This window comes from Sceloporus occidentalis, unplaced genomic scaffold (assembly GCF_023333645.1).
Source record: "Sceloporus occidentalis isolate IW3139 unplaced genomic scaffold, rSceOcc1.0.p SCAF_22, whole genome shotgun sequence".
Taxonomy (NCBI): domain Eukaryota; kingdom Metazoa; phylum Chordata; class Lepidosauria; order Squamata; family Phrynosomatidae; genus Sceloporus; species Sceloporus occidentalis.
The window spans coordinates 13,527,676-13,554,674 of NW_028317002.1; the positions used below are offsets into that span (position 1 = coordinate 13,527,676).

The following is a 26,999-nucleotide window of genomic DNA, read 5'->3' on the forward strand; positions in this document are numbered from 1 at the left end:
AGGGGTGAAGGTAGATTTATGTGCAAAACCAGGTTCGCCAGTCCAGTGCCAGAGGCTTGGCAACAAATTACAGTCCTTCCTGAGAAAAAGAAAAAATCAAATCACTCAATGCAGCAGCGTCTGCCTGTGAATGAATATTCATACAACCGTTTGCATTAACCATTCGCCTGCGACATTACAAACCGCTTCCAATGGCTGGGCTAGCTGTGAAGGAGGAAAGCCGGAATCTTGCATTCCAGACTGAGTTCTAGAGCACATATGTAGCACATGATCACATACAGGACGCTGTATTTAGACAGACTTAATCATGGTAACAACTCAGGGCTTTGACAACTGCATTTGATCAAAAGGACCAGAGATTAAAGCTACCAGAGTGAGATTAACATTCTCCTCCTATGCAGAGAAATGGCTCGTCTTCTGCATCTGTTCTAGATTTCTTGTGATCCCCACAACTGCTTCTATGACGGTGAACACCACTATACAGAGGGAGCCCACCATTCCTTCCTAATGCGATACAAGGGATTGGTGAAGACTAACCCAACAACAGCAACAAAATGACATGCACACTTCCCCGAAGATCGAGTTAACAACAACTTTTTGCAGTGAGCAATCGTTGAACAGCATTATTACATATCTGAAAATTTCACAGCACTCTTAAAGAGTGAATTGTGGCTTTATGCCCAGAATCACTTGAACACCAAAGTAGAAGAGTGTGATAGTCAAATTGATCATAAAACACATCAAAAACATAATGCACTTTTAACAATTCTACTGTATTTCTTCAGGTCCAAAATTCTTACAAATTGCCTATATAAATGTTGTGGAAAATGGTTATCACGTTATTCCATACATTGTAATGTTGTATATGTAATTGGACGAATTCGTCTTGATATGGTATCTGGTACCAAAGATTTCCATGCTGATATTTTTTCCTCTCACAAGTCAGTCCATATTTTGAAAATATTGATATCTGTCATAAAATTAGAGGTGTACCCTTTAAGGCGAACCAGGGTCTTGAAACATGAAGTTTCTTTGGTGGGTACTGCGGAATCTTTAGACATATACAAGTTAGACTGAAGCCATCATGAGGGGGACATAGAAGCCATCCTTTAAGGGGACATAAATCTTTCATGAAACAAGAGACACATGCAAATGTGGGTTAACAATCCAAATCTAAAATTGGTAAATAGTACGAGTCTTATCTAATGGCCATAGCCAATATGTCTTGGGTGCATCCTACATCTGTGGGCCTCCTGTAGTGACTTCTAAATAGGTTTCTTTAAACATGTATACCAAATGTTGCATATGGAAGGCCTTATTTCATGTGGTTGGCTTCCCGTTTGCTAGTTACACTCCTGATTAATATAGATCAGTGTAGTTGGGATTAATTTATAGTGAAACCCATTTCTACATCAAGTAGTTTAATACAGTGAAGGAGATTAAGAAAACGTTGGATAGGTATAAGGCTAAGCTGGATAGATGAAGCCAGGGACTAAAGAAAGTATTCAGAGGGTGGGCAGACTGGATGGTTCTTATCTGCCGGCACTTTCTATGTTTCACAGAGAGTGCAGAATTGCACATTTTTAAAATGTGGTTTACCGGACCCTATAGTTTCCTCCCAGATGCTATCATGGTCATTATTCTGCATCAGCTATAACAGCATCTCTTTATGTGAGTGTCTTGAATAGATTAGGGATCTGCACATTATTTTGTACAGATGTATCTACTGATTGATTGAGATAGTGATGCATAAGAGTCAGTGCTAGTGTTGCAAGAAGAAGTATAGTGTCTTTTTGGAAATTTGGATATTTCTTTAATCATAGGCAATTCTAGGGAAATGAAGCTATACCAAGTAAAGCTATTATTTCCTATCTCGTAATTATCCACAGATCTGTTACAAGAGATTAGATGCCTCGCGAGAATTATAGAGCTGACACAGTATCAAGGTTTCTCTTCACCGCAGAACACGATGCTCTGTTTAATTTAAGGCTTTATTATTAGAAGCTGCAAGCCTCGCTCACTGGACCTGTTAACATATCTGCTTTGTCACCAGCTTTTACAGATACGCAATGCAAAACATGTATTAAGACATTTAAACTCTCACAATAACAATTCCTCAGTCTAATATATATATATATACACAAAGAAACCATAGGTTGGGGCTTCACCATTTAGTCTGTGTTATGCTAATGCGAGTTATCCCTTGTTATGTGGTGCATATGCATATACATACATCTGACATGACATTCACAAAGAAAAACGTGTTTCATGGTGTGTACGATAAGTCCCCAACCTTTCATTAAGTTGAAGGTATTTATGATTAATGAACAATTTTGAGAACTACTGCTTAAATGCATTAGAAATGTTTTTTGTATTTCTCCTTGAGGGTTAGTTGCGGTAGAATAGAGGCATTTGCCACTGCCCTCCTCCAGAAGCCGTCTGCTCTGGACCCTGAACAACTATTCACAGAAGGTACCAATAGCTCTGCTTGTTGGAGACACCTGGTATATATGGTAGCCCCGTGCATTGATGCGTTGCACTTGCAGTCCCCCTTTTCCTAATGAAAGCACAACAGATGCTAAATGATGAAGCCCCTTGCTAAATTATCATCTTTAATATCTAAAGGCAAACATAATCAGTGAAACATGTCTTTAAACTGTGTTAACTGGATGAGATATGAGCAAAGGTACCGGTGGCTGGGTGCCCTGTGTGGCAGATCGGGTAAGTGTCAGATGGGGTGTTGTCAGCCAAACGGTCCACTGGGAATTTACCTGGTGTGCCAGATGGTCAGTTCCACAAGAGTTTACTTAAAGACACTAAATAACTAAAGCAACATTTTCTTTAAATGGCAAAAATATTATATCAGTATACTATCTAAAATTTATTTAAAACTACAAAATAATAAACAATGCACTACCCATTTTCCAACAAAAGGGCACCTCAATAACTAATTAACCATGATTAAGTCCCATTCACTTAGAGGCCCCTTATATATATAATTCTAGGATAATGGCGGAGCGGAGTTAGTATATGGCAAAAAGTGTTGTTGGTGTAGTGTGGCATTGCGGGGGATGGGGGCATTGTACTCTTATATACCTGTTTTTTTAGCTGGCCAGACATGACTAATATTAAAGTATTTGCAGACTGTTATAGTAGGGCCTTCTAAAAACAAATGAGGCTATTACAGATGCAGGTTTGTAGGGCCATTCGATGCCACAGCAGGGGCTTGGCAGGGCTCCTATGAGGTTACAGATAGCTATTGATTGAATGCTCATTAGGGCCTCCACGCAGACTGTGTAACCGATGGTTTGTGTGCAATTAAATTTGCATCCAGGGAACAGAAAGTTAACAATGCCCATCGCTCCTCACAGGTGCTTGGGAAAATACAGTCTTCAGCAAAAAAACTAAACTTATCCAGGGTTCTTTCTTTTAAATTTCACTTTGTCAGCAAACGGGAGCTAGAGAGGAAAGGAGGAGAAAAAAGAAAGTTACAGAACAAGAGTTAGAGAAAACACCATGTAAGAAAAGTGAAAGGTGAGCAAATGTGAGGAAAGTGAGAAGCTGAAGGGATATTTTGCAAGACATGGCAGGCATTCTGAGCGCCTCATAATGCTCTTGAGCTCTCCCTTTGTTAACCACATTAGCCTGTTCTAATAGGATATATATAGAACTATATTGGTCAGGTTTGTTCACATTTCCTTTTTTGTCTTGATTTGAGCTAAAGTATTCTTAATTTGTAAAAAGAGAAAATAATAAGCTCAGCCGATAATGGAGAGCACCTCAATAGCCTGCACCATGGTGTCTCCCTGCTCAGAAGAGTCTCACATTTTAGCTCATTTATAGGTACAAAAAATCTCTAGATCAGCCTGACTGTGTCTTCCAGAGCAGTCTAGAATGGAAATAGAGAGCAAATTTCTTCTGCATAAGAGAATAATAATAACCAGACTTCCCAGGCCTCATCAATGAGGACACATCTTTCCACAAGTAAACAAGGAGGTCCATGTCTGGCCTCAGTGTTACACTTGATGGAGATTTCTTAGTTCTTTAATGGTATGAATGAGCTAAAATTTGAGACTCTCCCAAGAGGGGACACACTGTATGGCAAGTTATTAAGGTGCTGTCTGCGGTGCCAGTCTTGATCATTATATATGCAAAGGCAATGCTAATCCTATTGAGATCTACCTACCTGGTGCACACACTCTGAACTTGTATTACAGTCTTGAATGAAATGTAATGATATGGACATCAAATGTGCATTAAAACCTTGGGGGCCCCTCCTACGTAAACCATTGGCCATTTGATTACCATATATACCAGTATACAAAAATAAATGAGGGTTATTCATTTTCATTTAGCAAACACTAATTTTATAGCCTGGTCATTTCACAATTTGGATAGTTTAAGAGCCCGTTGTTTAAAAAACGAACGGTGAAGAAAAAGTCTCCCTATTGAACTGTGATCCTTGAAGTGGTTGCATGTTGAGGAGTGAATATTGTTATTCACATTCATGTTTGACTTCATTCTTTGCTGTTATGTTTTTCACATTTTGCCAAATGTTAATCCCTGCGTTACCAATAGAATAACTCTATAATGTAATTTATTGTCCATAGTGTCGGAGCCACTAAAACAAGTCAGTTTTCCTTTGAGTGTGAGTATGTTGCACCCCTGGCTTGGATCTGCCCATGTTTGACTCCTACTCCCATTTTTGGATGCAAAGGCTGATGGGTGCTGTAGTCCAAGAACAGATGGTGGGGGCACATGTAATCCAAGCAGGGTTTTTTTTTCCTTTGAGAATTCAAATACTTTTAAACTAGCATGTAATGTGTTGATATTTCCGTACCCTGACCCACTCATCCCCACTAATACACACCCAGCTGCCTTACAAAGCCTGCGATGTTTGCTTCACTTGTAACATAATATACAGCTTTAATTTGATCTCTGCTGCCAGATTCCCTATAGTGGGTTGATCCAATAGCCCGGTTTGTGGTACGAAAAATGTTTTATTTTCTTACAGAGGTTAGCACCAGCAGTTTACACAGAGCTATAACGTTAGAAGTCCTTAAGCACAGGCAGGTAGTGTTATCTGCCAAATTGACTCCAAATGGTCTAAAAAACACATCACAGACCAGCGCCTTAGCAGCAGCAGGAGAATATAGAAACTTTCAAAATGCAATGATCCGCAAGAAAAAGGTCTCCGAAAAAAATCGACAATCCCTGACTACACAAAAAAATGTAAAAAAAGAAAAAAAAAACGGTCAAATGGCTCTGAGAAGAAGAAAAAAAATGGGCTGCCTCTTGTATCTACAGAAGTGCCCTCCTATTCTGGCTCACTGTTGAATGTCTGTAACGCTTTAATGCTCTGGTGTGGTGCCACATGGCTTGGTACCCATTTCTATGTGTAAAAGCTTTGTGTATGGCAAAAAATGTTTAAAAAAAATAAATAAAAAAAAATCTATATTAATATATATATATTTAAATTTAAAGGCCAAGTATGTTACAGATAATGTTTGTATTGCAGACAGTTGAGAAACCGAAGGATTAAGATGGAAACCTGCATTCCTGCATTTTCTACCTGTGCCCTGTACTGTTTTATAGATGTGGTCTTTCATGTAAAATTCAAGTATTTTTGTGGTTTTCATGCAGCAGGACTGATGACTATTAAAATTTAAAAAAATTGCACGATTCTTTTTTTGTAAAGTATTCTTGGCAATTTTTGAAAAAGGAAAGAAAACGTGATTACACTTGGAATGTTCTTGAGCTTGTAACGCATGTGTTCTGGCAACCAGAGATTAATAAACCATCTTTGAAAAAAAATACATTGTTTCCTGTGGAAAATTAGATATAGATATATTATATTTACACACACACACAGTGGCAAGAAAGCTGTGATTTTAACTCCTTAACTTCACTACTCATTATGATGGGCCAATATTGCCAATTCCTCCGGCGAGAAGGGCTGAGCTGACCCTGTATACTGTACAACATAACAGGTGCGGAGACTGCCAATTAGGAACATGTGGAATGTACATGCCCTAGAATGTTGGAGAACATTGTATATTCTGATTCATTGAGACCTAATAGATTTAATGAGCACTTTACAGTTTTCAGTATAAATATTGCAGGTTTTTTTTTTTTTTTTTATGCGTCCAAAAACCCAATATTCATGATTCTCAGGCACTGGTGCAGCTGACCAGCTTTTGCAGGCACTGGAGATCATGGAACAGTTGGGGAGATCCTTTATTGCAGCACAGACCTCCATTGCGGCTCACTTGTAGCTAAGTGCCACGCTATGGCTCTTTGGAAACGAACCACACTGTGCCCCTCGTCACACCCCAGCACGGGTGTCTGGATATGACAGTAATGGTTACTTGGTAAATTTTTTTCCCCTGACAAACCGTGCAAGTGATTCCCCCTTATAACACAGCGGCAATAGGCACCACATTCACAGCTGCAAAGTGTCACTGATCCAGTAGGACAGTCCCAGTTTGGCCTCCAACCTCTGATAAAAATGGTTATAAATGGTGCTTTGTGCATGTGTAAGCACCATATATACAGTCTGCACCAGGAGGTGCTGGGATGTACCTACCCAGTGTCTAAAACGGTTACCCTATCTTCAAGATTATTCCTCTATATTAACGGTCAATGTGATGTTTAATAATCTTACGTATCTCGGTATCTCTCCCATATTGCAAAGCTGCTGCTTATAGTTTGGCTCAGACAAGCAGTCTTCGTAAGGGTGGATGAGGACACGAGAATTTCAGGACAGGAATCTGAAGTACTATTAATATTACAGCGTCTCTTAAATTCCTTCAAGCTTTAAAACAATTATGAAAAGCATATAATCTCTCCTTTAGACCTCCCATTTTCTGTCTCATTCTCTTTGAATCTCCCAGTACATAGTAAACTGGCAAGAGCAGAGCCAACATCTCCTTCTGTATCAGTAGGACTTACATGTGCTCATGTAATTGTTAATCAGATATTTTTTCCTGCTCAAAATGAATTTTCAAATAATTTGGCAAAATAAATAGCTACCTGATGTAGCCAAGTAAAAATACTGTGCTGCTCATTTCCTCAAGTCACCACTAGTGGGCACCCATCTCTCCATGGAGCACCCAGACCTGCCGTCTGCGCTGACAGTGGGCTTCCTGCCAAAAGACTTACCTTATTGTCCCTGCCAACTTCTTCAATACAGTCCATTACAAAGTATTCTGCCTGTGCTGTGTTTCTTTGTGCCTGTCTGTATCATCCCTCTAGCCATCATGCATCGTGGGGTACAGACAGAACCCCTTGTATCCCTTGGGACCGGGCTCCTAACCGACCTGCTTACCTGGTTCATGGACACCCCACCTCAAGATCATCATAAAGGTATGGGAACGTTCCAGAATGCCAAAATGACCCAAAAATCACGATGGCATAGAACATTATACCGAATGTGACAGGTTTAAAGCAGTTCTTCAAAGAAACTGTACAAGTTAAAACCAAAAAGAACATGCTGTTGGTAGTTTTAAAAGTAACACATCTATAAAGCACACACTGTTCTCAGGAACTGTTACCGATATAGGCATCCAGAAAAATATTGTATTTGCAAACTGGTGTTCTAAAACATGCTAGAAAAATGAGTAAACCAACAAAAATCAATGCACCTGTTAAAAAAACAAACACTGGCAATGTGATGTTCAATAATCTTTAATTTGGAATGTACATACACACGTATAGCTGCCTCTATATCAGATTTAAACACCTTCAACCCGGAGTCAAAATGTCCAAACCATCACTATACATTCGCTATTCAAATAAAAAATACAGAACAAATGAACCACAGACACATTCATTAAAACATTCAAATTAAGTGATGTAAATCCACAGACTTTAAAATGAACACATTCTCTATACACATTTAAGATTATCTGCATTACAAATGTTTATAACTTAAGGCTCCAGATACAATTTATGGTTAAATTAAAATGCTTTTAACACTTTGCCGGCTGGACTGACTGCAGCCAAAGAGTTAAAAGAAAAAAAAAAAAAAGTTAGAATACTATATATTTATATAAAAAAATATGTTAAAGCTGAAGAAAGTGCAAATATTTCACATTCAGAATAAGTTTTTTTTTCCCAGTACATACAAAAAAATGGAGGCCTTTTTGCTTGAGGAAATTTGGTTCAGCTGATAAGCCAACAAGAAAACAGAGTTAATATAACACTATATATTATAGGGCGATCTACTCAGGGAAAGTTACATTCTCAGTGTACGTTGGGATTAAAAATCACATCCCTTCTCTAATCAGTATTTACAGGTATATGCAATGCCTTCGTAGACAGTGTAAAGACAAAGGCCTACAGGATATAAGCACTCGAGCTCAGATAAGCTACCTGAAACTCGTAACACAAAACACGCGTGTGCCCATGAATGCCCAGTTATCTGGCAGCCATTTTGGGGGTGCCACGTGATCAGACTACATCATAACTTCACTATAGTTTTTGTTAGAACCCTGCTGGGTTCACCGCACATCACATAACAGGTCAAAGACATGGATCTTGAATTTCCAGCCCTGTCCCAGCAGTGATTGCTTGGAATGTGCAGAATTGGCCTCAGATTGGAAACAAAAACAGGAACAGAAAAGCATGTAGTAGACAAATGTACTTAAAAAACAAACAAACAACAATCCCAACTAAAAGAGACAGGGTTTCACAAAAAAGTACAATGAAAAGCTCCCGGTTTTTGCTTGCTTTGCATCACATTTGAATATTAGATAAGATTTTGTGATGTATGGGGAAAAAACGGTTAAAGGTTTGCTTTGCCTGTTGACTAATGGTTGCATCCGGCAGAGATAAAACAAACAAAAAAACACAACTTGTGATCATCAAAGGGAGGTTATGGTATGATCCATAAAAAAAAGAAAAAAAAAAAAAAGTGTGCTTACCAATAAAATGCTATTATAAGCTTACATAGTGAAAGGGTTAAGTCCTATTGTTGGTTATTATTTAGCCCCTGGATGCCAGAATTAGGATTCAAAAATAATTATAAAACTTCACATTCCATTCAGAAAACAAACATAAAATATGGCATCTTCCCCTAAAACTTAAGTAGAGAGGTTAAAAAAGGCATAATAACTAAAATGACAGGAAAATGGAGGACAGCACATTTAATCAAGAAACAGAACTTTTTGTTTCAAGGGGATGCCTGATTGTTAGAATGAAATACAGGCATAAGCATGCAGCCACCTCCTGAGTGCAGCTCTGCCGTTAAATCAGAAAATTGCTTTGCTTTTTATTATTATTTTTTTGCTGAAGTCCAGGCATGTAACAGAACGGGAGAAAGACACGTCTGCAGACGCAGTTTGCTGGTGTATAAGTAAGTTGACCTCTTCCACACTGCACAGGGTTATAATCAGCTGGTAAGAGCAGGTTGGCTGACTAGAAAATTCGGTTTCACAGTTAAAGTGAAAAATGTTCTACACTCCAGGCCTTACAGCAAAATGGGGTGTTGGGTCCCTGTTCTTACAAAGCTTTACAGCACTGGAGTGTGCCGATCAGCTTGCGTGAACGCTGGTGGATTGCAATAGTAATACTCAGCATCACATTACTTTGTCGTATATTGGGAGGTCGAGGGCAAAGCAGACGCACCCAACTTAGATGTGTTCCTGGAACACAAGAAAAGCAAGGGGTTAAAGGTGAGTGGACTTCAGCAACAGCAAGACGATCTAAGAGGGGACAGATGAACCAGCTGGAGGACAGGAGTAAAGAGGTAAGATTCAGACAGAAGACAAAGCTTTTCATTTCCACATGGGAGAGCTAAGGGTTTGGTTGGGTCCCTGGTTACACGAAGGCTGTCCGTACCCTGCCATGCCTCCTACACCAAAAATGGTCATCCCTGCCATTTGCTGGGACATCTAAAAAGGAAAACATAAAAAAACAAAGACTAGAGTGAGTGGCCAATGATACCTACATAACTGAATAAATCTCACCTGTTTTTCTGAATTATGGCTACCCTTTCCCAAGTAATCAGTAAGTCAGTTTTTACTAAAGGTATTTTTAAGCTTTTTTGCATTTTTACGGTATGTTTGTTCAATCATGATTCCCCTCATTATATATTTTTCATGGCTTATTTTGACACAACTTTTAGCTGTACAGTCTTACATTTAGTATGAATAATATATTTTATTGAAAAACACTTGGCAGAAAGACACTGGACGTTTAAAGAGCCTTGCACTTACCTGGGTGACATTCCACTGTAGTTGCTGTCCTGGCTGGACACCATAAACTGGCTGTGCCATAGCACCCATGTTTGCAACATAACCTGCATGTTGGCCCATCATGCCATTTGGCACACCCATGACAGCTGCCTGTACACCTCCAACATACCCAGCAGGCATTGCCAAAGGAGCAACCATGTTTGGGTGTGTTGGCTGAGCCATGATTCCCACTGGTGATGCCATCATTCCACCCATGACGCTCCCTGGAGGAGGGACTGCAGGGAAACCAGCATAAGCACCTGGATATGCCATCTGTGCAGGCGCCATAAAGAGGGCTCCTGCTTGGAAAGGATGAAAAAAATGGTAAGCAAATGTTAGTATCTGAATCAATGATCCCCAACAGCAATCAGATGTCATAGTAGACACTCCGTTCTAGAACCAGGCAACAGCCTTATGGTCTTCAGATATACCTAGGGCCCATACCTTGTGCTGGAATTTGTGGTGGTTGGGACCCATAAAGAGACAAGATAGAGTCCTTAGAAAGTTGTTTTTTCCCTCCTTCCTCGGTTTTTGCTCCCGACTCTGGGAACAGGTTTAGGTTTTCAGGGACAGATCCAGAACTTGCAGTTACAGACATTGAACTTACTGCCTGGTAGCAATCAAAAAAGCAGAAGCTCAGTAATTAGGCACACCATATAGTACCAGGAACTATACCAAGTGGTGCTGATGATGTAGATAAAAAAAAATATCTATCAAAGTCTACTCTATATCTAAAAGACTGCTCTCATTTACTCAACATCTATGGTCTAATTTGACTCTTTGAATGATAAGGCCTGTCTCAGCAGCTAATGGTGCAGGAATAGAAAGTGGCTGAGTATGTTTGTAGTAACTATTAAGCAGTGAGTAAGCAGGGTATACATGGAGGATACAGGCGTACGTTGTGCAGAATCCCCAGGAGTTACCAGGAACACAGACTTTTTTCACCTACTTTTGCAGCAACTCCCTAGCTAGCAATGACAAGGGAAAGGGGGGGCAGAACCCAGCAGTTCCCAACCAAAGGTCATGCTGCAACATTTCCTGAAACATCTCATTCATAACTTTCACATTCCACATCTGAGGAAACGAAGGCTTCCAAGCAAGAGTTTTTTTGTGACAGAAAGTTCTTTTTAGGAAATTTTGGAGGGTGATTTTTGTTTTACCCTGCTCTATACGCAAGCTTCAGTCTAATTATCTGAGAACAGGAAGTTTCACAAGAGTGCCTCCAACATCACGAATCAGAAACCATTGTAAGCACTACTCAAGGTGAAACGTAAGATCTAACTGGCAGGAGACTAACAATGTAGAGGCAAGGTGTTTTTTTCTTATTATTGGCTACCTCTTTACTGCTGTGTAACACAGTCTAGTTACCTGGCTGGATGTGGAGGCAGTCATCGTCGGGACAGGTCCAAACAAATCCAGTTCTTTTTCAAGGCTGGTGCTGGGCTTCCCATTATGAACAGCAGCATCAACAGGGGCATCTAGATGAATACATTAAATAGGGGGTGGATAGTAATAGGTGAGACACCAAGGAGGGGGAATAGAGGAATGAAAGTCTACTAACGGTCTAAAGATCTGAACTAATCAGATAAAAGACAGATTTGGACAAGAGCTTAACAGTTGTGATAGTGAAAGATTGTTTGACTCTGTATGGTACTGGATACAGTTCTAGATAATATTAGCCATATAAGCTTAAAATTGCTCTCTGAAAGTTATAGTCATGCAGAAAGCAAACATTTGTTGAATGTACTTCGAAAACCGGGGTCCTCAAATGTTATCACTTGCAACCGTCTTAGATTGTTTTACATTCTACTCAAGGTATGTAACCACTCTTCGCCTACTGGTTTCTGTGTAGCTCTGCCATCCTAAATTCTAAAAACTCACAGTGGAGGGTTAATAAATACAGCGTTTTTGTTAATAGCCTAATTTTCTATACAGTACAGCACAGTATATCTGCCTTCAATAAAGTATTCACATTCTCTTAAAGTTAAAAAAAAAAATAAAAAAATTTGATATGGTTTGGCAGGTCATCTCACCTAGGCCTAAAAGGTCCATGACAGGCTCTGTTTTGGAGGGAGAGGTCTTTATAGGCAGAAAGTCATCCTTCTTAAGAGGCTGAACATAAAATAAAAACGTAAATTACCATTAAGGCACTTAACCTTTAAGTAATATATATTCAGTATACGCCTCTATACAAAACTTGATAGCAAGATAATTAAAACCTTCTTAAAAGTTGTTAAATCTAACAAATTATCAATAAGTCGGCCACTTTTTGGTAAGTCAGCAGCTGATGTGTTTGTTCCACGGCAAACCATGCAGTTCTCCTCAGCCGTCTTGAATGAAAGTCATATATTGTTATGGTGCGTCTCAGAATTACTGGTGGAGGCAATTCACCAAACCTTACCGCTATTTAGAATATTTGAACACTGAATGGTGTCCCCGACATCTTCATTATGCACCACGTAGCTTATTACTTTGATTAAAGCTGTATTATTGTGTAATAGCATACCACCCCTAAACATTAAAATATGCTGCAGGGTCACTTACAGTGCTGTAAAATTTGCCCTTTTTGTCACACTTAAAATGTTTCAGGTCAAACTAATTGTAATATTTTTCTAAGATAACCACAGTAAACACAAAAGGCCATTTTTAAATGATGATTTCATTTTTAAGTGATGGCCCTGAAAATGTAATTGCCCCCTTAGTTACTAAATCAACTAGATTTAATAGATAACTGGGTTCAATTTCACTAGACACAACCAGGCATGAAAACTGCCAGACCTGTTGAATCTAAACATCAATTAAATAGAACCTGTCTTGAAAAGCAAAGTAGGCTAAAATGTCTCAAAAAGCAACACATGATGCCACAATCTAAGGTAATTTATGAACAGATAACTGACATCTATCAGTCTGGAAAGGTTCTGGGACTCCAGCGAACCACAGTGAGAGCCATTATCTACAAATGGAGAAAACTTGGATCAGTGGTGAATCTTTCCAGGAGTGGCTGTCCTACAATAATAATTCCTCCAAGAGCACATCAACAACTCATCCAGGAGGTCATAAAAGAACCCAGACTAATACGTAAAGAACTGCAGGCATCGTTTGCCTCACAAATGTTTGACAGCAGTTGTTGCCATCTAGGGTGGCACAACCAATTTAGGGCAGCAACTACTTTTGCACATAGGCCATACAGGTTTTATCTTCCATAAATGAAATGAGTAAAAACAAAATGCAGCTTTTAACTGATCATGTAACATTTATGACAAAAAATAATCAGAAAGGGAGCATTTTTTTCACAGCACCGTACATAGCATAACAGTCAATTTAAGGTATGTACTACTCCCCCCTAAGACTCTCTTCAGGGTCATTGTTCTGAGAAACACTTGTTTCAGGCCTAACAATTAAAGGTTAATAAAAGCAGTCAGTGATACAAATGCACAACATACCAGCTTGACCTTCTCAAAGATGACTTGCTCAGATTTTATCTCAGGGGCAGATTCTGACTTCTTACACTTGATTTCCTTCTCCTTCTGTTTGGGGAAAGAAAATAATGATGAACACGACCTCATAGAGCACAGGTCACTTTTAGATAAATATTAACATCAACATAGTTTACAAGGGTATATGCATAGGTGCTATTCCATGGATGACCATCAAGTTGACCATAGCCATCTCTAGAACTCCACAGTGACAAATAATCACAATGATGCCCTAGGGTGCACGGATCATCCGGTTGAGCTGTGTGCTTTGGCTACAAACTGTAAGCATGCCACTATTGAGTTTCAATGAAAAACTGTTTCCATTGAAACAACTGGCTTTCAGATTGGCAACTCAACATATTCAGTTTTGAGTGGTTGCAGAGATATAGCTAATGAGTAAATTGTCCACACATCATCCTTACGTATAAATTCTGGTAGCTTAATTTATATGAACCGTTAGTTCACAAAATAAATTTAGGCATTGCGTCTATTCTGCATTTGAGACATTTATATGTAACCATAAAGGTTTTATGAATATTCAAATAGAAACCCAAGAAATCCCAGGACATCAGTGGCCCTTTAAAGACTGGTTTGAGAACCCAATTTTTACAGAACACACTGTTTACAAGTCCAAGATTCTACAATTAAACTAAATAAAGCATTAGCAGCAAGGCTCGTGTCTGATCAGAAATTTCACATGGATGGTAAAAGACTCAAATGGTTATTCACTAAAGAGGGAGCTTGAGAGAGCTGAAGCTTTAGCTCACTGGACTCACCTTAGCGAGTTTCTCCTGCAAGACAAAATAAGTAGGCCCTGAAGGTCACCTCACATAACTATATATTATGCAGGGTCAGCTGAGCTTGCAGGAGAATGACATTTAACAAACAAACACCATACCAGAACCACATTATCCAAACACACATTCTTCAATTAAAGTGACCAGTAATTGACTCATTCCATCCCTTCTCTAAAAGATACATTTTTCATATTTATACTCTGAGGCAAAGTGGAAAATTTAGTGTAATCAATATAAAAATAACTAATATTCCCATAGATTGCTCCAAATGTATCTCTGTGCACTAGAAAGATACCATGCATGCGCACTGCTGTTGCTCACCCTGAATGCATTGATGTCCACACTGCGGTCCATATATTTCTTCTTTTCGTATTTCTCTCTAATAAAACTTTCAACAGCTCTGAGAGAATTTGGTTAAGGACAAGGTATGTTCTGTATTCTTTGTACTCAGTAATGCACAGAAACCATACCTTTAGGAAATCTATGAGTTTTCTATATAAATTCCTTGTCTTGAGTTAAGAGATGTCCCACATACTTAACAAAAGATAAGCAAGATAAACGTTATGTCAAGGATACTGGTCCGTCTGCGGTCTGATGAAACTTTCAGGGAGGAAAGCTTCATATAGCTTTTTGGCTTTTCCATTCCCCATCTCCTCCATGCACTGATCCCAAGAAAAGAGAGAGAGAAAGAGAGAGAGAGAGACAAACATGTATGTTACTCACAGCAAATGAAGAAAAATTGACTCAATGAACGAACCACATAAGTACTTATATCTCAAGGGAGAGATTCACCAAGAAAGAACATAGGTTTTTCAGGATCTCCTCAGAGAACTAATGGATTACCCAAGTGCCTTGGTTACTAAAATACTTCACTGCTAGAGAATCCTATGGGTCAACATCTACCAAATGCAAATACAACCACATGAAACAAACACTGAACGTAGCAAAAAGCCAACAGGTCAATATACTCAAGGTTGGCTGTTAATAGCCTCTTCGGCCCCCTCCTCCTCCCAGCTGTCATATTTCTCATTCTGAAAAGTATACTTAAGAAGAGTCATGAAGATGTGAGTTCTGATCGGAGGTTTCTCCGTCTCACCTGTATTTGTTCCTGTGTCCATTGGTCCAGATTGACTGATTTCACCCTGGAGATGTGGACTCCTAGATTCCTGTGAACTCCAGCACAACGAATGCACAAAAAGACTCCAATGTTCCAAGAAGCCCATCGCGGACCTGCATAGGGGGTGGACAAAAAGTTTATTTTTACATTAAAGAGTGTAAGCTCATAAGCACAATGACCCCACAGATACCAGTACTCAATAAAAAGGCTAATGAGTTAATAGCACCCATTTGCTGACTGATTGCATATTGTTTTCTATACCGTGCAGCTGTCAATAAGTGTGGTTGCGAGACAGCTCACTTCCTGTATATTGCACAATGCAGGGCCAGGGGAAATGGACAAGCACAAGAAAACAAGATAAAGGAGAACAAGTTACATTTCTAGAGGGTCATCCGGATGCCCCATAACTCTCACTCGCATCCTATTTTTCCCTTTTTGTTGTATAAAAAGCCACAGTCATATCGGCTAACCGAAGAAAAAAAAAACAAAAAACATAAGAGGACACGATGTCTCTGTCCCCCTATTCCACTCATCCACCATCACATATAAGCCTCTCCTTTCTCTACTTTGAAGTATACTTTGCTCTTGCTGATTGTTTAACTCATTTACATGTTTTATTGTTTCATATTATACGGCCTCTCTGATCTTTCCTCCAAGCGAAGACATTTCTTCTACACGCTCATTGGTGAGAGGCTAAATTTGGAGTGAAGATTGGCACAAAGTGCTAAGTTTGGAGTAGAAGAAACCATAACCGATAAAAATGAAAAGGACTTTCCCTTGTTACCTAGTGTCCAGAGTTTCCTATCCCAAGGATAATCAAAGCACCCGATGCTCAGGCTTTAAATAGTCTAGATATTTAAATCTATATATTTCACATAATCACAAAAATACAAAGCTTTAACCTCCTGAAAATATGGAAAAACGCGGTGGATTCTCTCCCGACAGTGGTTATTCTTTTGCTTTACCTCTTCTGCAGAGCAGGCCCGGACTGGCCATCGGGCATTTGCCCGGTGGGCCGGGCCGTAGCCGGGCCAGCCAGGGCCGAATTGACAGGCGCTAATGGAGCTGCAGCTCCAGGCCCCTACCTTATGCGGTCGTCCTTAACGCAGGGCAAAAGGGGCACCTGCCCCTTAAGCCTGCAGCAACTACGACCAGGCCCACTACTTACCAGCAGACGCGCGCGAGCAGTGTCCCTTCCAGGGCCAGGGGGACGCAGGAATCCAACAGAGCCATGTGACGTACGTCACATGACCCTGCTGTGCGTCTGCTTCCCCTGTGCAGATCAGCGGAAGTCTGCGAGCGGCGCATGCATCATCTGTTCAGGTAAGGGGGTGAGGGAGGCTGTATGGTGTATGCAAGATTGAATGAAAGAGTGAATTAATGAGTATCTGTGAAGGAGTGAGTGAATGAGTATATGTAAATCAGTATCTGAATGAGGGAATTAATGAGTATCAATGTATGAATGAATATCTGAATGAGTGAATGATTATCTGTGAATTAGTGAATAAATATTTGTGATCAAGTGAATGAATGTGTGTGTGATATAGCATGGATGTGTAAGGGGGGGCAAAGATGCCACAGGCAGGCTGTTTTGGTGGCAAAGTTGCCACAGGCAGGCTGTTTTGGTGGCAAAGTTGCCACAGGCAGGCTGTTATGGGGGCAAAGATGTGAAACCGTCTGTGGAAACCCTCCGGATGCGGGTGTCAGTGTGGCAGAGCCTGTCCTGTTGTGTGTGTGTTTGGGTGTTGATGTGGCAGAGCCTGTCCTGGTGTGTGTGTATGTGTGTGTGTGTCGGTGTGGCAGAGCCTGTCCTGGTGTGTGTGTGTGGGTGTCGGTGTGGCAGAGCCTGTTCTGGCGTGTGTGTGTGGGTGTGGGTGTGACAGAGCCTGTCCTGTTGTGTGTGTGTTTGGGTGTCGGTGTGACAGAGCCTGTCCTGGTGTGTGTGTGTTTGGGTGTCGGTGTGCCTGTCCAGAGCCTGTCCTGGTGTGCGTGTCTGGGTGTCAGAGCGTGTCCTGATGTGTGTGCGTGTGTTCGGGTGTCAGTGTGGCAGAGCCTGTCCTGGTGTGTGTGTGTGTCGGTGTGCCTGTCCAGAGCCTGTCCTGGTGTGCGTGTCTGGGTGTCAGTGTGTCAGAGCGTGTCCTGATGTGTGTGCGCGTGTGTTCGGGTGTCAGTGTGGCAGAGCCTGTCCTAGTGTGTGTGCGTGTGTTTGGGTGTTGGTGTGGCAGAGCCTGTCCTGGTGTGTGTACGAACACAGAAAAGAACCCCAGCACTCCAATCAGCTTCCAATCCTTAGGTTACTTTACTCAAAGAAAGCAAAACAAAAAAGCAACATTCCGGCCAAACAGGGTCTTTGTCAAGCTCAAACGGCCCTGTTTGTCCGAAACGTTGCTATTTTTGTTATGCTTTCTGTTTTTGTTTTGCCCTTTTTCCTGCTAGCTCCCAGCTTCCTGGGAGTTGAGTGCTGAAACATTTCTTCTTTCTTTAACTGTCCTGGTGTGTGTGTGTGTGTGTGTGTGTGTGTGTGTTTGGATGTCGGTGTGGCAGAGCCTGTCCTGGTGTGTGTGTGTTTGGATGTCGGTGTGGCAGAGCCTGTTCTGGTGTGTGTGTGTGTGTGTGTTTGGGTGTCGGTGTGGCAGAGCCTGTCCTGGTGTGTGTGTGTGGTTATCTGTTTCCTTAACTTACAGTGGGAACTATTTCATTTTAATTTATCCAGAGATAAAATGCCCTCCTGAATTTGTAGTGACTTCAGGGGACAAAACATTCAAGGCCCTGAAATCACCCTGAAATAGTGGAAAAGATAAGGTATTGTGTTATTTACTCTATAATATTTATTTCAAGGATTAGTCGCACTAAATTGTGGCTTCAGGCTTCCCATGTTGAATGACCAAGTATTATGTATATGTATGTACATATTTGTTTTTTCATAAAAATGGGCTGCTCAGTCTGAAATGCCCGGGCCTATTTTTTGTCCCAGGCCGGGCCTGCTGCAGAGTGTTCTCATTGTGATGCCGGATTCACAATGGCAGCGGTGGGGCAGGTCTGTGTATGTGTATAGAGCTGGAGTCTGTGTGTGCGTGAATCTATGGAGCCAGTATGTCTGATACTGCCAGATTCAGTGTGTATTTTATATATTTATATTGAGCCTTTAGGGTGTAAAATACCGATGAAGGGGTTAACTGCGGTACTGTACAAAAGGTGTGTTTTATGTCATATTGCCCCGATAAACATCATTTAAGTGCAGACCAGAGGGTAATGTATGTAAACAAAAATATGACTGGGGAAGAAAGAAAAATGCTGGCTGCTAACTTTTTTGGCCAAACCAAATTTGTCGAGCCCTGGACCATTTTTAAGTTGGGATCTAGACACGGATGTCAACAGTACAAATAGAAAGTGCCTATGATAAGTGGGACCTTGAATGTGGAATTGTCTCTTTAAGGACAGGCACGTTGCCTGCAGCTGTGTACACCATCAACACACCGGCAGCTGACTCACACACGATACAGTGCAGTAAACTACGCATTGCACTGCCTTGCGACAGTCAAGCAGCTCTATCAGGTTCAACACTCGCACGATCTGGTATAGGAGACATCACCATCGCCCAGTTCCTTCTTCAGTTACATACAGAGGGCATCAATGGGTTCTAAAGACACCAAACTGCTTTTCACTAGCAGAGAGTCATTTAATACATCATTTCCACAATATAAGTTAGAGGGACACTCAGCCATCATATGCACTTTAATGCATTTAATAGCCGAGCGGCCCCTTTAAATTCATATGATGAACCCTTTGCAAATGACCACTCGGTGTGCTATCCACTACTAAGAGTGGTGAGCAGCAGCTTCTACCCGTTTTTTTTGTGTTTTTTTTTTAAGTTTTAAAGAATGCTAAATAAAGTACTTAATAGACACTCTTCTATATGTATTAAGCAGTCAGGGCCAGTAAACTGTCCCTTTAAAGAGAAACCCCCAGCACAGATGCAAGGAAACAAGAATTTCATTCACATTGAGCTATTTTTAAGACATCTGTCATATTAGCCCAATCTACTACCGTGTTTCCCCGATAGTAAGACACCCCCGATAGTAAGACGTATCGGGAGTTTCAGAGGGGTCAGCTAATATAAGCCGTACCCCGAAAGTAAGACATATGTCTTACTTTCGGGGAAACACGGGGGATTTGCCTACGGCCTACGGCCGCATTAACGCAGGGCATAAGGGGCGCCTGCCCCTTAGGCCCGCCGCACCTGCGACCGGGTCCGCCACTCTAAGGGGCCGGGAAGTCCCCACCAAGGCCGGCCTTACGTGTCTGCGGCCGCACAGGATTTAAATTAAAACATCGGGGTTTTTTTTTTAACTTTATTTAACATCCTCCATGTTAAATAAAGTTAAAAAAAACTTTATTTAACATGGAGGATGTTAAATAAAGTTTTTTTAACTTTATTTAACATGGAGGATGTTAAATAAAGTTGAAAAAAAACCCCGATGTTTTTATTTAAACCCTGTGCGGCCGCAGACCCCTAAGGCCGGCCCCTTAGAGCAGGGCCGACCTTTGGGGTGTGCGACCGCACAGGGCGCCACACTCCAGGGGGTGCCAACCTGCGGCACCCGGCACCCCTCCAGAGACGGACAGTAATGTCCGCCGCTGGAGGAGCAGGCTCGCAAGGGAGCGGTATCGGAGGTCTTTAACAGACCTCCGGCTCCCTTGAGTGATTTTAAGCCGGGTTCAACCCGGCTTAAAATCACTCAAGGGAGCCGGAGGTCTGTTAATGACCTCCGATACCGCTCCCTTGTGATCTGCGCGGCAACAGCTGTTGTGCGCCGGGGTTTCTTGTCAGATCCCGGCGCACAACACTGAAGCCGCGCCCACCGCTGTCCGTGCCCTCTGACCCGGAAGGAGACAAGAACTGGCGAAGAGGAGGAAAAGAAGCTGAAAGAAGAAAGGAAAGGTAGGAAAGCATTAAATTCGAAAAATTTTTCCCAATATAAGACATACCCCGAAAGTAAGACATAGTGGGGCTTTTAGGGATAAAAAGAAAGTAAGACGCTGTCTTACTTTCGGGGAAACACGGTAGTGAAACCCCCCTGGGGTAAACAATAGAATGGCTCAGTCTTAGTCAGCCACTCTAATAAGTCTACAAAGGACTTTATTAGCATTGCCATAAAGAATCAGCTCAGTGTGGTGCTTGAGCAGCGAAAGCCACCCAAAATATCACATGACCGACAACATTATCTCCAAAAAGAAAGTTTTCTTCAGTGCTGAAATATTACCATACACTCTACAGTTATTTATATTGCGCCAGCAGATTCCATAGCGCTGTAACATTCAGGGGCAGATATTTCCCATTTATGTTAGCTTTTTGGAACTCAGATGTGTATTTTCATTCTGTAACATGTGACAAATATTACTAAACATACAAGGTTTCAATGACCCCGTTATGGAAAAGGATATTTATTATAAAGGCAGATTCCTTAGTGTCGCTGCTATGAACATTTCTTCTATGCAATCTCTTCAGAATGGGATGAGGTAATGAGGAGAACCTGTAGCACGGATGACGTAGTGGAGAACGTATGACATCACTAGTAATGAAGGCATGGATAGCCTATGATGGAGCGCTTATAAAGGTGTATGATCAGTGGGCACCTCCAATGAATCACTGCATGATGGGTGCTCAGTGGTGACGCAATAAAATATATATAAGAAGATGCTGATCATTAAAGCATTAACCCAGAGTCTATTGTCACGAACAGCTAAACGCCCACTGTATGGAAAATGGCTCTTCCACGCCCCAAACCATAAGGCAGCTGTACCTATGGAATAAGCCATTCATCTCGGGCACCCGTGGGCGCTAATGCACGACTGAATAACATTATGACAAAAAGGTACCAAAATCAATGGGGTCTGTCCTGCGGGGAAGCGACTGATTGGGGCGACACCCTTTACCTTTGGCATGGCAGTCGGCGCAGAACTTGTTCTCTTCCCGTAGCAGAAGCTCGGACAGCACAGCCTGGTATCGCTCCACATCCCGCACCGATTTCCCGGTCATCTTCCCGGGATACAGTAAGATGGCTTCCCCGTACGGCTAGCTCAAGTCTCTCGCCCTGCCAGTTCCTGTTTCCGGGTCTACCCTATCTACCTAGCGTAATACCGCTACAACCACCCCCCTGTGCTGATTGGATGAACTCGACCAATCGTTCGCAAAATAAATAACCACGCCCACTAATAGAAAATCATGAATGGGTTATGACGATCCCCATCACCTCAGTGGAACTCGGGAAACGTAACTGGTGACGTCATTAGACTGGAACTGGCAGTGCTGCCAACTTTTGATAGTGGGAAGAGGAAATAGATACTATATATGGGGAACGGTGTATAAATACATCGAGGTTTCTGACATATATATATATAAGAATCAATATATGTATGTATACATATAGGTGTGTATATATATATATATATATATATCTATGTGTGTATGTATAAATGTATGTGTATGTATACATATGGGTTTATATATATATATATATATGTGTGTGTGTATATATATATATGTACCGTATTGGCGTGCTTATAGGCCGCACCCTAAAAGTTAGGTGCTTTTTTAAAGAAAAATTTAGATTTTTAGAAAAAATACACAGTATTTTACATAGTAAAACAGTATTCTAACTAACACACTGTATTGTAACATTTTTGGTATCTATTATGCAGTTAGTCAACATATATTACATACAAACAGAAAACCAATAGCCATTATAGATATGCCTCTTTGCCCACAGATATGCCACTCTGCCCCCCTAGATATGCTGCCACTCTGCTCCCCCAGATTTGCTGCAATTCTGCCCCCTCCCGAGATATGCTGTCACTCTGACCCCCCCCCCCCCCGAGATAGGAGTGTACTCACTTTTGTTGCCAAGGTTTAGACATTAATGGCTATTTTAGGGGACAGCAAATGTTCACTGTTATACAGGCTGTACACTCACTACTTTACATTGTAGCAGAGTGTCATTTCTTCAGTGTTGTCAGATTAAAAAATATAATAAAATAATTACAAAAACGTGAGGTGTGTACTCACTTTTGTGAGATACTGTATGTATGTGTATGTATACAAGTGTGTGGATATATATATATGTGTGTGTGTGTTTAAGTATACTGTATATTTATATATATACACACACGCATGTATTGTTTAATTGTAGTTATAATGACCCACCTTGATTTCTTTATTGATAACATATTACATTACTTTAACATCATAAAAGTAATGTAGTGTTACACTAAAGAAAAATAGGTTCTAGTTCATAATCAAAGCTTTTGGGGGTTTCTCTCCAGCATGAGCAGCAAAGTATGTAAACAAGAAGGCAAAATGTCTGGTTAAGTGGTATAAGCTTTGTAAAAGTCCTGGACACATTTGCAAAAGAATGGACTTGAATCCCCCAGGCTGCCTGGACTTTGCAAGGACTACAGCCATGAGATATAGATGGACAGTTATTACATGATTCTGGTCTTATATCAGAGCCTATTATTGGAGCCCATGGTCTGTGGGACCATACAGAAATATTGTAAAGTCTTTCCTGAGCAGATGGTACAGTACATGTTAAACTGTGTCAGTACATGTTAAAGGCCTTTGGTTAATCTTAAAATCTGGTATAAATTGCCATTTATTTAATACAAATGACAGAGGCATTGGCAAACACTTCCCAAGCAGGGTTCCACCAACACATTGCAACAAAATAGTGCAGGGACTTTTGGAAAAATGCATTAGAAGAACAGTAGCTGCCTGCCTGCTCTTCTCTGCCAGGCAAGGGTGTATTTACCCTAAGCCCAACCTAGGGCAACACCCCAGCTATTTCACATTTGTCATGCCCCTTTTAATGGAGGCTGTGCTGTGACCGGCCCATTGTGCAGCAGGACACCAAGGGGCCTTGACCATCACCTGCCTCCACCTCAAAGAATTCTGGTGTCCGCCACTAGGACCACTGGAACATTAAATGCTAGCGTGTTTGCGAATGAGAATGCTAGTGTGTGTGTCTGGGTATATTACTGTCTTTCTGGGTATGTTCGTGTGTGTGACTGTGTGTCTGAGAATGCCACTGTGTGTGTCTGGGTATATTACTGTGTTTCTGGGTAAGTTAGTGTGGGTGTCTGTGTGAGTATGTTAGTGTTTGTGTTAGTGTCAGTGTGTGTGTTAATGTGTTTCTTCACATTTTGACACTGAGGGTGGTACAGCATAACTCACATCAATATACTGTATACTGAGCCAGACAGTCATGCACAGAGATCTGTTTTAGATAGATCTTATAAGCCATCTCTGCCAGGATGGTCTTGTGTAGCCACCAACTTCTTAATTTCTGAACAGTATATTATAAACCTTAAATAGAGGTTTGTGACCTACAGAATTTACATTTATTTGGTTGAGTCTGTTCCCAATTGACAATGTTTGCTTATGAAAGCTAAAAACCTGCTATGAAAGGAATTGCTCCATCATCAGGTTGGGATAAATGTCCCATTGTAGGAGACTACTCTTTAAAGGTATGACTGCTCTGTTGTGAGACGTCCAAACAGAAAATATATTATAAGATTGCTTTTGCTATAAGAAAGCAGAAGAATTTGCAGGAATGTTTTCCAGTAATCAAATTCAGGCAAATTGGCCTGCAGTGGGCTGAGCTGGCCCTGCAAAATGTATTATTCAATCTGTGAGGCGACTTTCAAAAAACCTCATGGATTTAGATATGCTTTATTCCAGGGACATCTAAGATGTTCTGACACAGATGCTCCCTGGGGTTGGCCCTTTATAATGTGAAATGAAGTTGGTGAGATGAAAGTGATGTCACACAATCCCTGCAATTTAGCTGCAGCCTGCAGGACTAGTTGGGGGATCACAATCTCCCTCTAGTCGGCTCAACATTAGGGAGCGCGCGGTCTGTCACTTCAGACCTCGCTGCACTGCTCCCTCATCACTACACCCCGGCAAATAATGCCGAGCTTGGGGATATGATGTCTGCAGCAATAGCCGGCGCTGTGGAATCGGCCAGCGCTTTATAAATAAATGTAATGTAATGTAATGTAGTGACAGACCTCGCACTCCTACCGCAGAATACAGGATGGAGGTAGAAGGAAGAAGGATGGTGGATGGTGGAAGAGGTAAGAGATGGGGCAAAAGTGGTGTAAGGGCAGTGTATGTGTATGTATGTGTTTGTAAGCTTGTGTGTGTGTATGGGCCGGTGTGTAAGAGCGGTATAGGTATTTGTTAGCTGGTGTGTAAGGGCAGTGTATGTGTATATGTGTGTGTGTAAAGGCAGTGTATATGTGTGTGTGTGTAAGGGCAGTGTATATGTATATGTGTGTGTGTAAGGGCAGTGTATATGTGTGTGTGTAAGGGCAGTGTATATGTGTGTGTGTGTAAGGGCAGTGTATATGTATATGTGTGTGTGAGGGAAGTGAACATGTATGTGTATGTGTGTATGTGTGTGTAAGCACAGTGTACGTGTATATGTGTGTGTGTGTAAGGGCAGTGTATGTGTATATGTGTGTTTATGGGCAGATGTGTGTAAGGGCAGTGTATATGTGTGTGTAAAGGCAGTGTATGTGTATATGTGTGTTTATGGGCAGGTGTGTGTAAAGGCAGTGTGTAAGGGTCCTTGGAGGGAGGCTAACATTAGCCTTTTTTAATTTAAAAAAATCTTTGCTGCTGTGGACTGCTCTTCCAATGATGGTCAGTCAGCATTATGGTGGACACCTGGCTGGCTGAGAATCATGAGAATTTTAGTTCACAGCTAACATCTGCAGCTTTACTGTTGCTGCACTTCCCATGATGCTCAGCCAGCATCATGGAAGTAGTATGTCTGGCTGAGCCTCATGGGAATTCAATTCAATGTGTTGGTTATTTTTAATATGCATGACTGTGCTGACGAAGCGTGTTTTAAGTGGCGATGCAAGCAGGACATGGTAAAGTGCAATTGTTTGTATTGGTGAGTTCCGCAAGATTTATGGTATGGTATGAGGTCAGTTTTACTCCTCAGGGCCAGTGCCACCAAAGAGTTAAATTATAGGTATTCCCACCCGTGTGCAGTGGGAGAACACAATGCCCCCCATTATAAGACCCAACTCCTCTCCTTATAACAGGAAACCTCCCTGCAGCACAAACACAGGAGCAGGATATGCAGAGAGAGCTGACTGTCTGCTAGGAACAACACGCTATTCACACACGTCTCCTACCTAGCGAGATGCGTTACATACAGGCTTTTACTTCTAGCAGCCATATTCAGCATTGGGAGGGATACGCTGCACATTTATTTAGAGGGAAATAAGAAAATTCACTGCATGGGGGCATCCTTGTTTGCATTTACAGCCTTTCAGGTGCATTTTGTTTTACGGTACAAAAGTATTCATCTCATCAAGTCTCACCTACGCCCCACTAGTGAATAAACGCCAACGTTTAGCATATGTTATGTTGAAGGTACTACCCTGGGTGTATGCATTACATATGTCGAGAAAGAACACACAGTCCCAATATGTAGGTTGGTAAGTGGTACCAGGTACCTGCATGGCTGTCACATTTTTTATATTGAGTCCTGATTGCTGTGTGTTCTGTACATGATTGATTGGATTGGATATGGTGTTTATTGCCTCTATATGCTTTGATAAACTGTCAATATCTTATGTATATCTCTTTTGATCTTCAGAAAAAAATAAATATATGTAATAATATAATAATTAATATAAAATATAATCCTGTTTATGCATGTTTCTAATTTGTGTGTGTGCAAAATCCTTTGTTCAATATAATGTAGAGTAACTTTCTCAAGTATTCGGTTGGCAGCCCAAGTAATGCCACCTTGAGGCTCCATGGCTAGGCTACTCTTTTAGCCATAAAGGCTTCTGCCTGACAGCCACCCTATGTTACCAAGATCTAGCAAAATTGAGTTTCATTGAAGCATTATGTTAATCTCTGTCGATCTGTACCACCCCTGCCTGGTGACCGTTCTGTATACAGACTTCAGTGATTATGCAGCATTTTTATGTTAGCATACAAAGATTGTGTTTTAGGAGCATGGGAATTATCATGGTAAATGTAATCTCTCATGGCCACTTCTGTTTGGATTAGGGAGGGGGTCCCCTTTGCACCAGCCAATCCACCTATTTCTTCTCCCAAAAGGTCATTACGTATTCATTGCCTCTCCTCTTTTGCCCCACCTTGGCTCATGTGAGTGAGTGAAGGAGCTGCATCTCACAGCCTCCTGTATTCGGGGGTCTGGTAACACAGGGATAGCTGGTGCTCCTGTCCTGGCTGCAGGATTGTACAAGGAGCCCGAGTCTGGCTACTTCTTCCTTTTCCCCGCTCCCCTTTCTGCAGGTCCTCTGGTAACCAGGAGCTCACACC

General features: G+C 41.3%; 1 protein-coding gene across 2 annotated transcripts; it reads right to left on the reverse strand.

Moving 5' to 3' along the window:
- Window positions 1-9,776: 9,776 nt before the first annotated feature.
- LOC149301088 (stromal membrane-associated protein 2-like) lies at window positions 9,777-21,665 on the reverse strand. Of its 2 annotated transcripts, none has more exons than XM_089484570.1 (10): window positions 21,563-21,665; window positions 15,605-15,738; window positions 15,085-15,170; window positions 14,830-14,908; window positions 13,679-13,762; window positions 12,269-12,347; window positions 11,604-11,713; window positions 10,680-10,845; window positions 10,218-10,534; window positions 9,777-9,893 (listed from the first exon to the last, which is right to left on the reverse strand). In XM_089484570.1, the coding sequence occupies exons 1-10, from the start codon at window positions 21,663-21,665 to the stop codon at window positions 9,777-9,779; spliced, it is 1,275 nt and encodes a 424-aa protein (XP_089340696.1). The 2 variants fall into 2 exon arrangements, with proteins under 2 accessions (XP_089340696.1, XP_089340695.1); XM_089484569.1 differs by having other exon boundaries at window positions 12,269-12,373; window positions 13,678-13,762.
- Window positions 21,666-26,999: the final 5,334 nt, after the last annotated feature.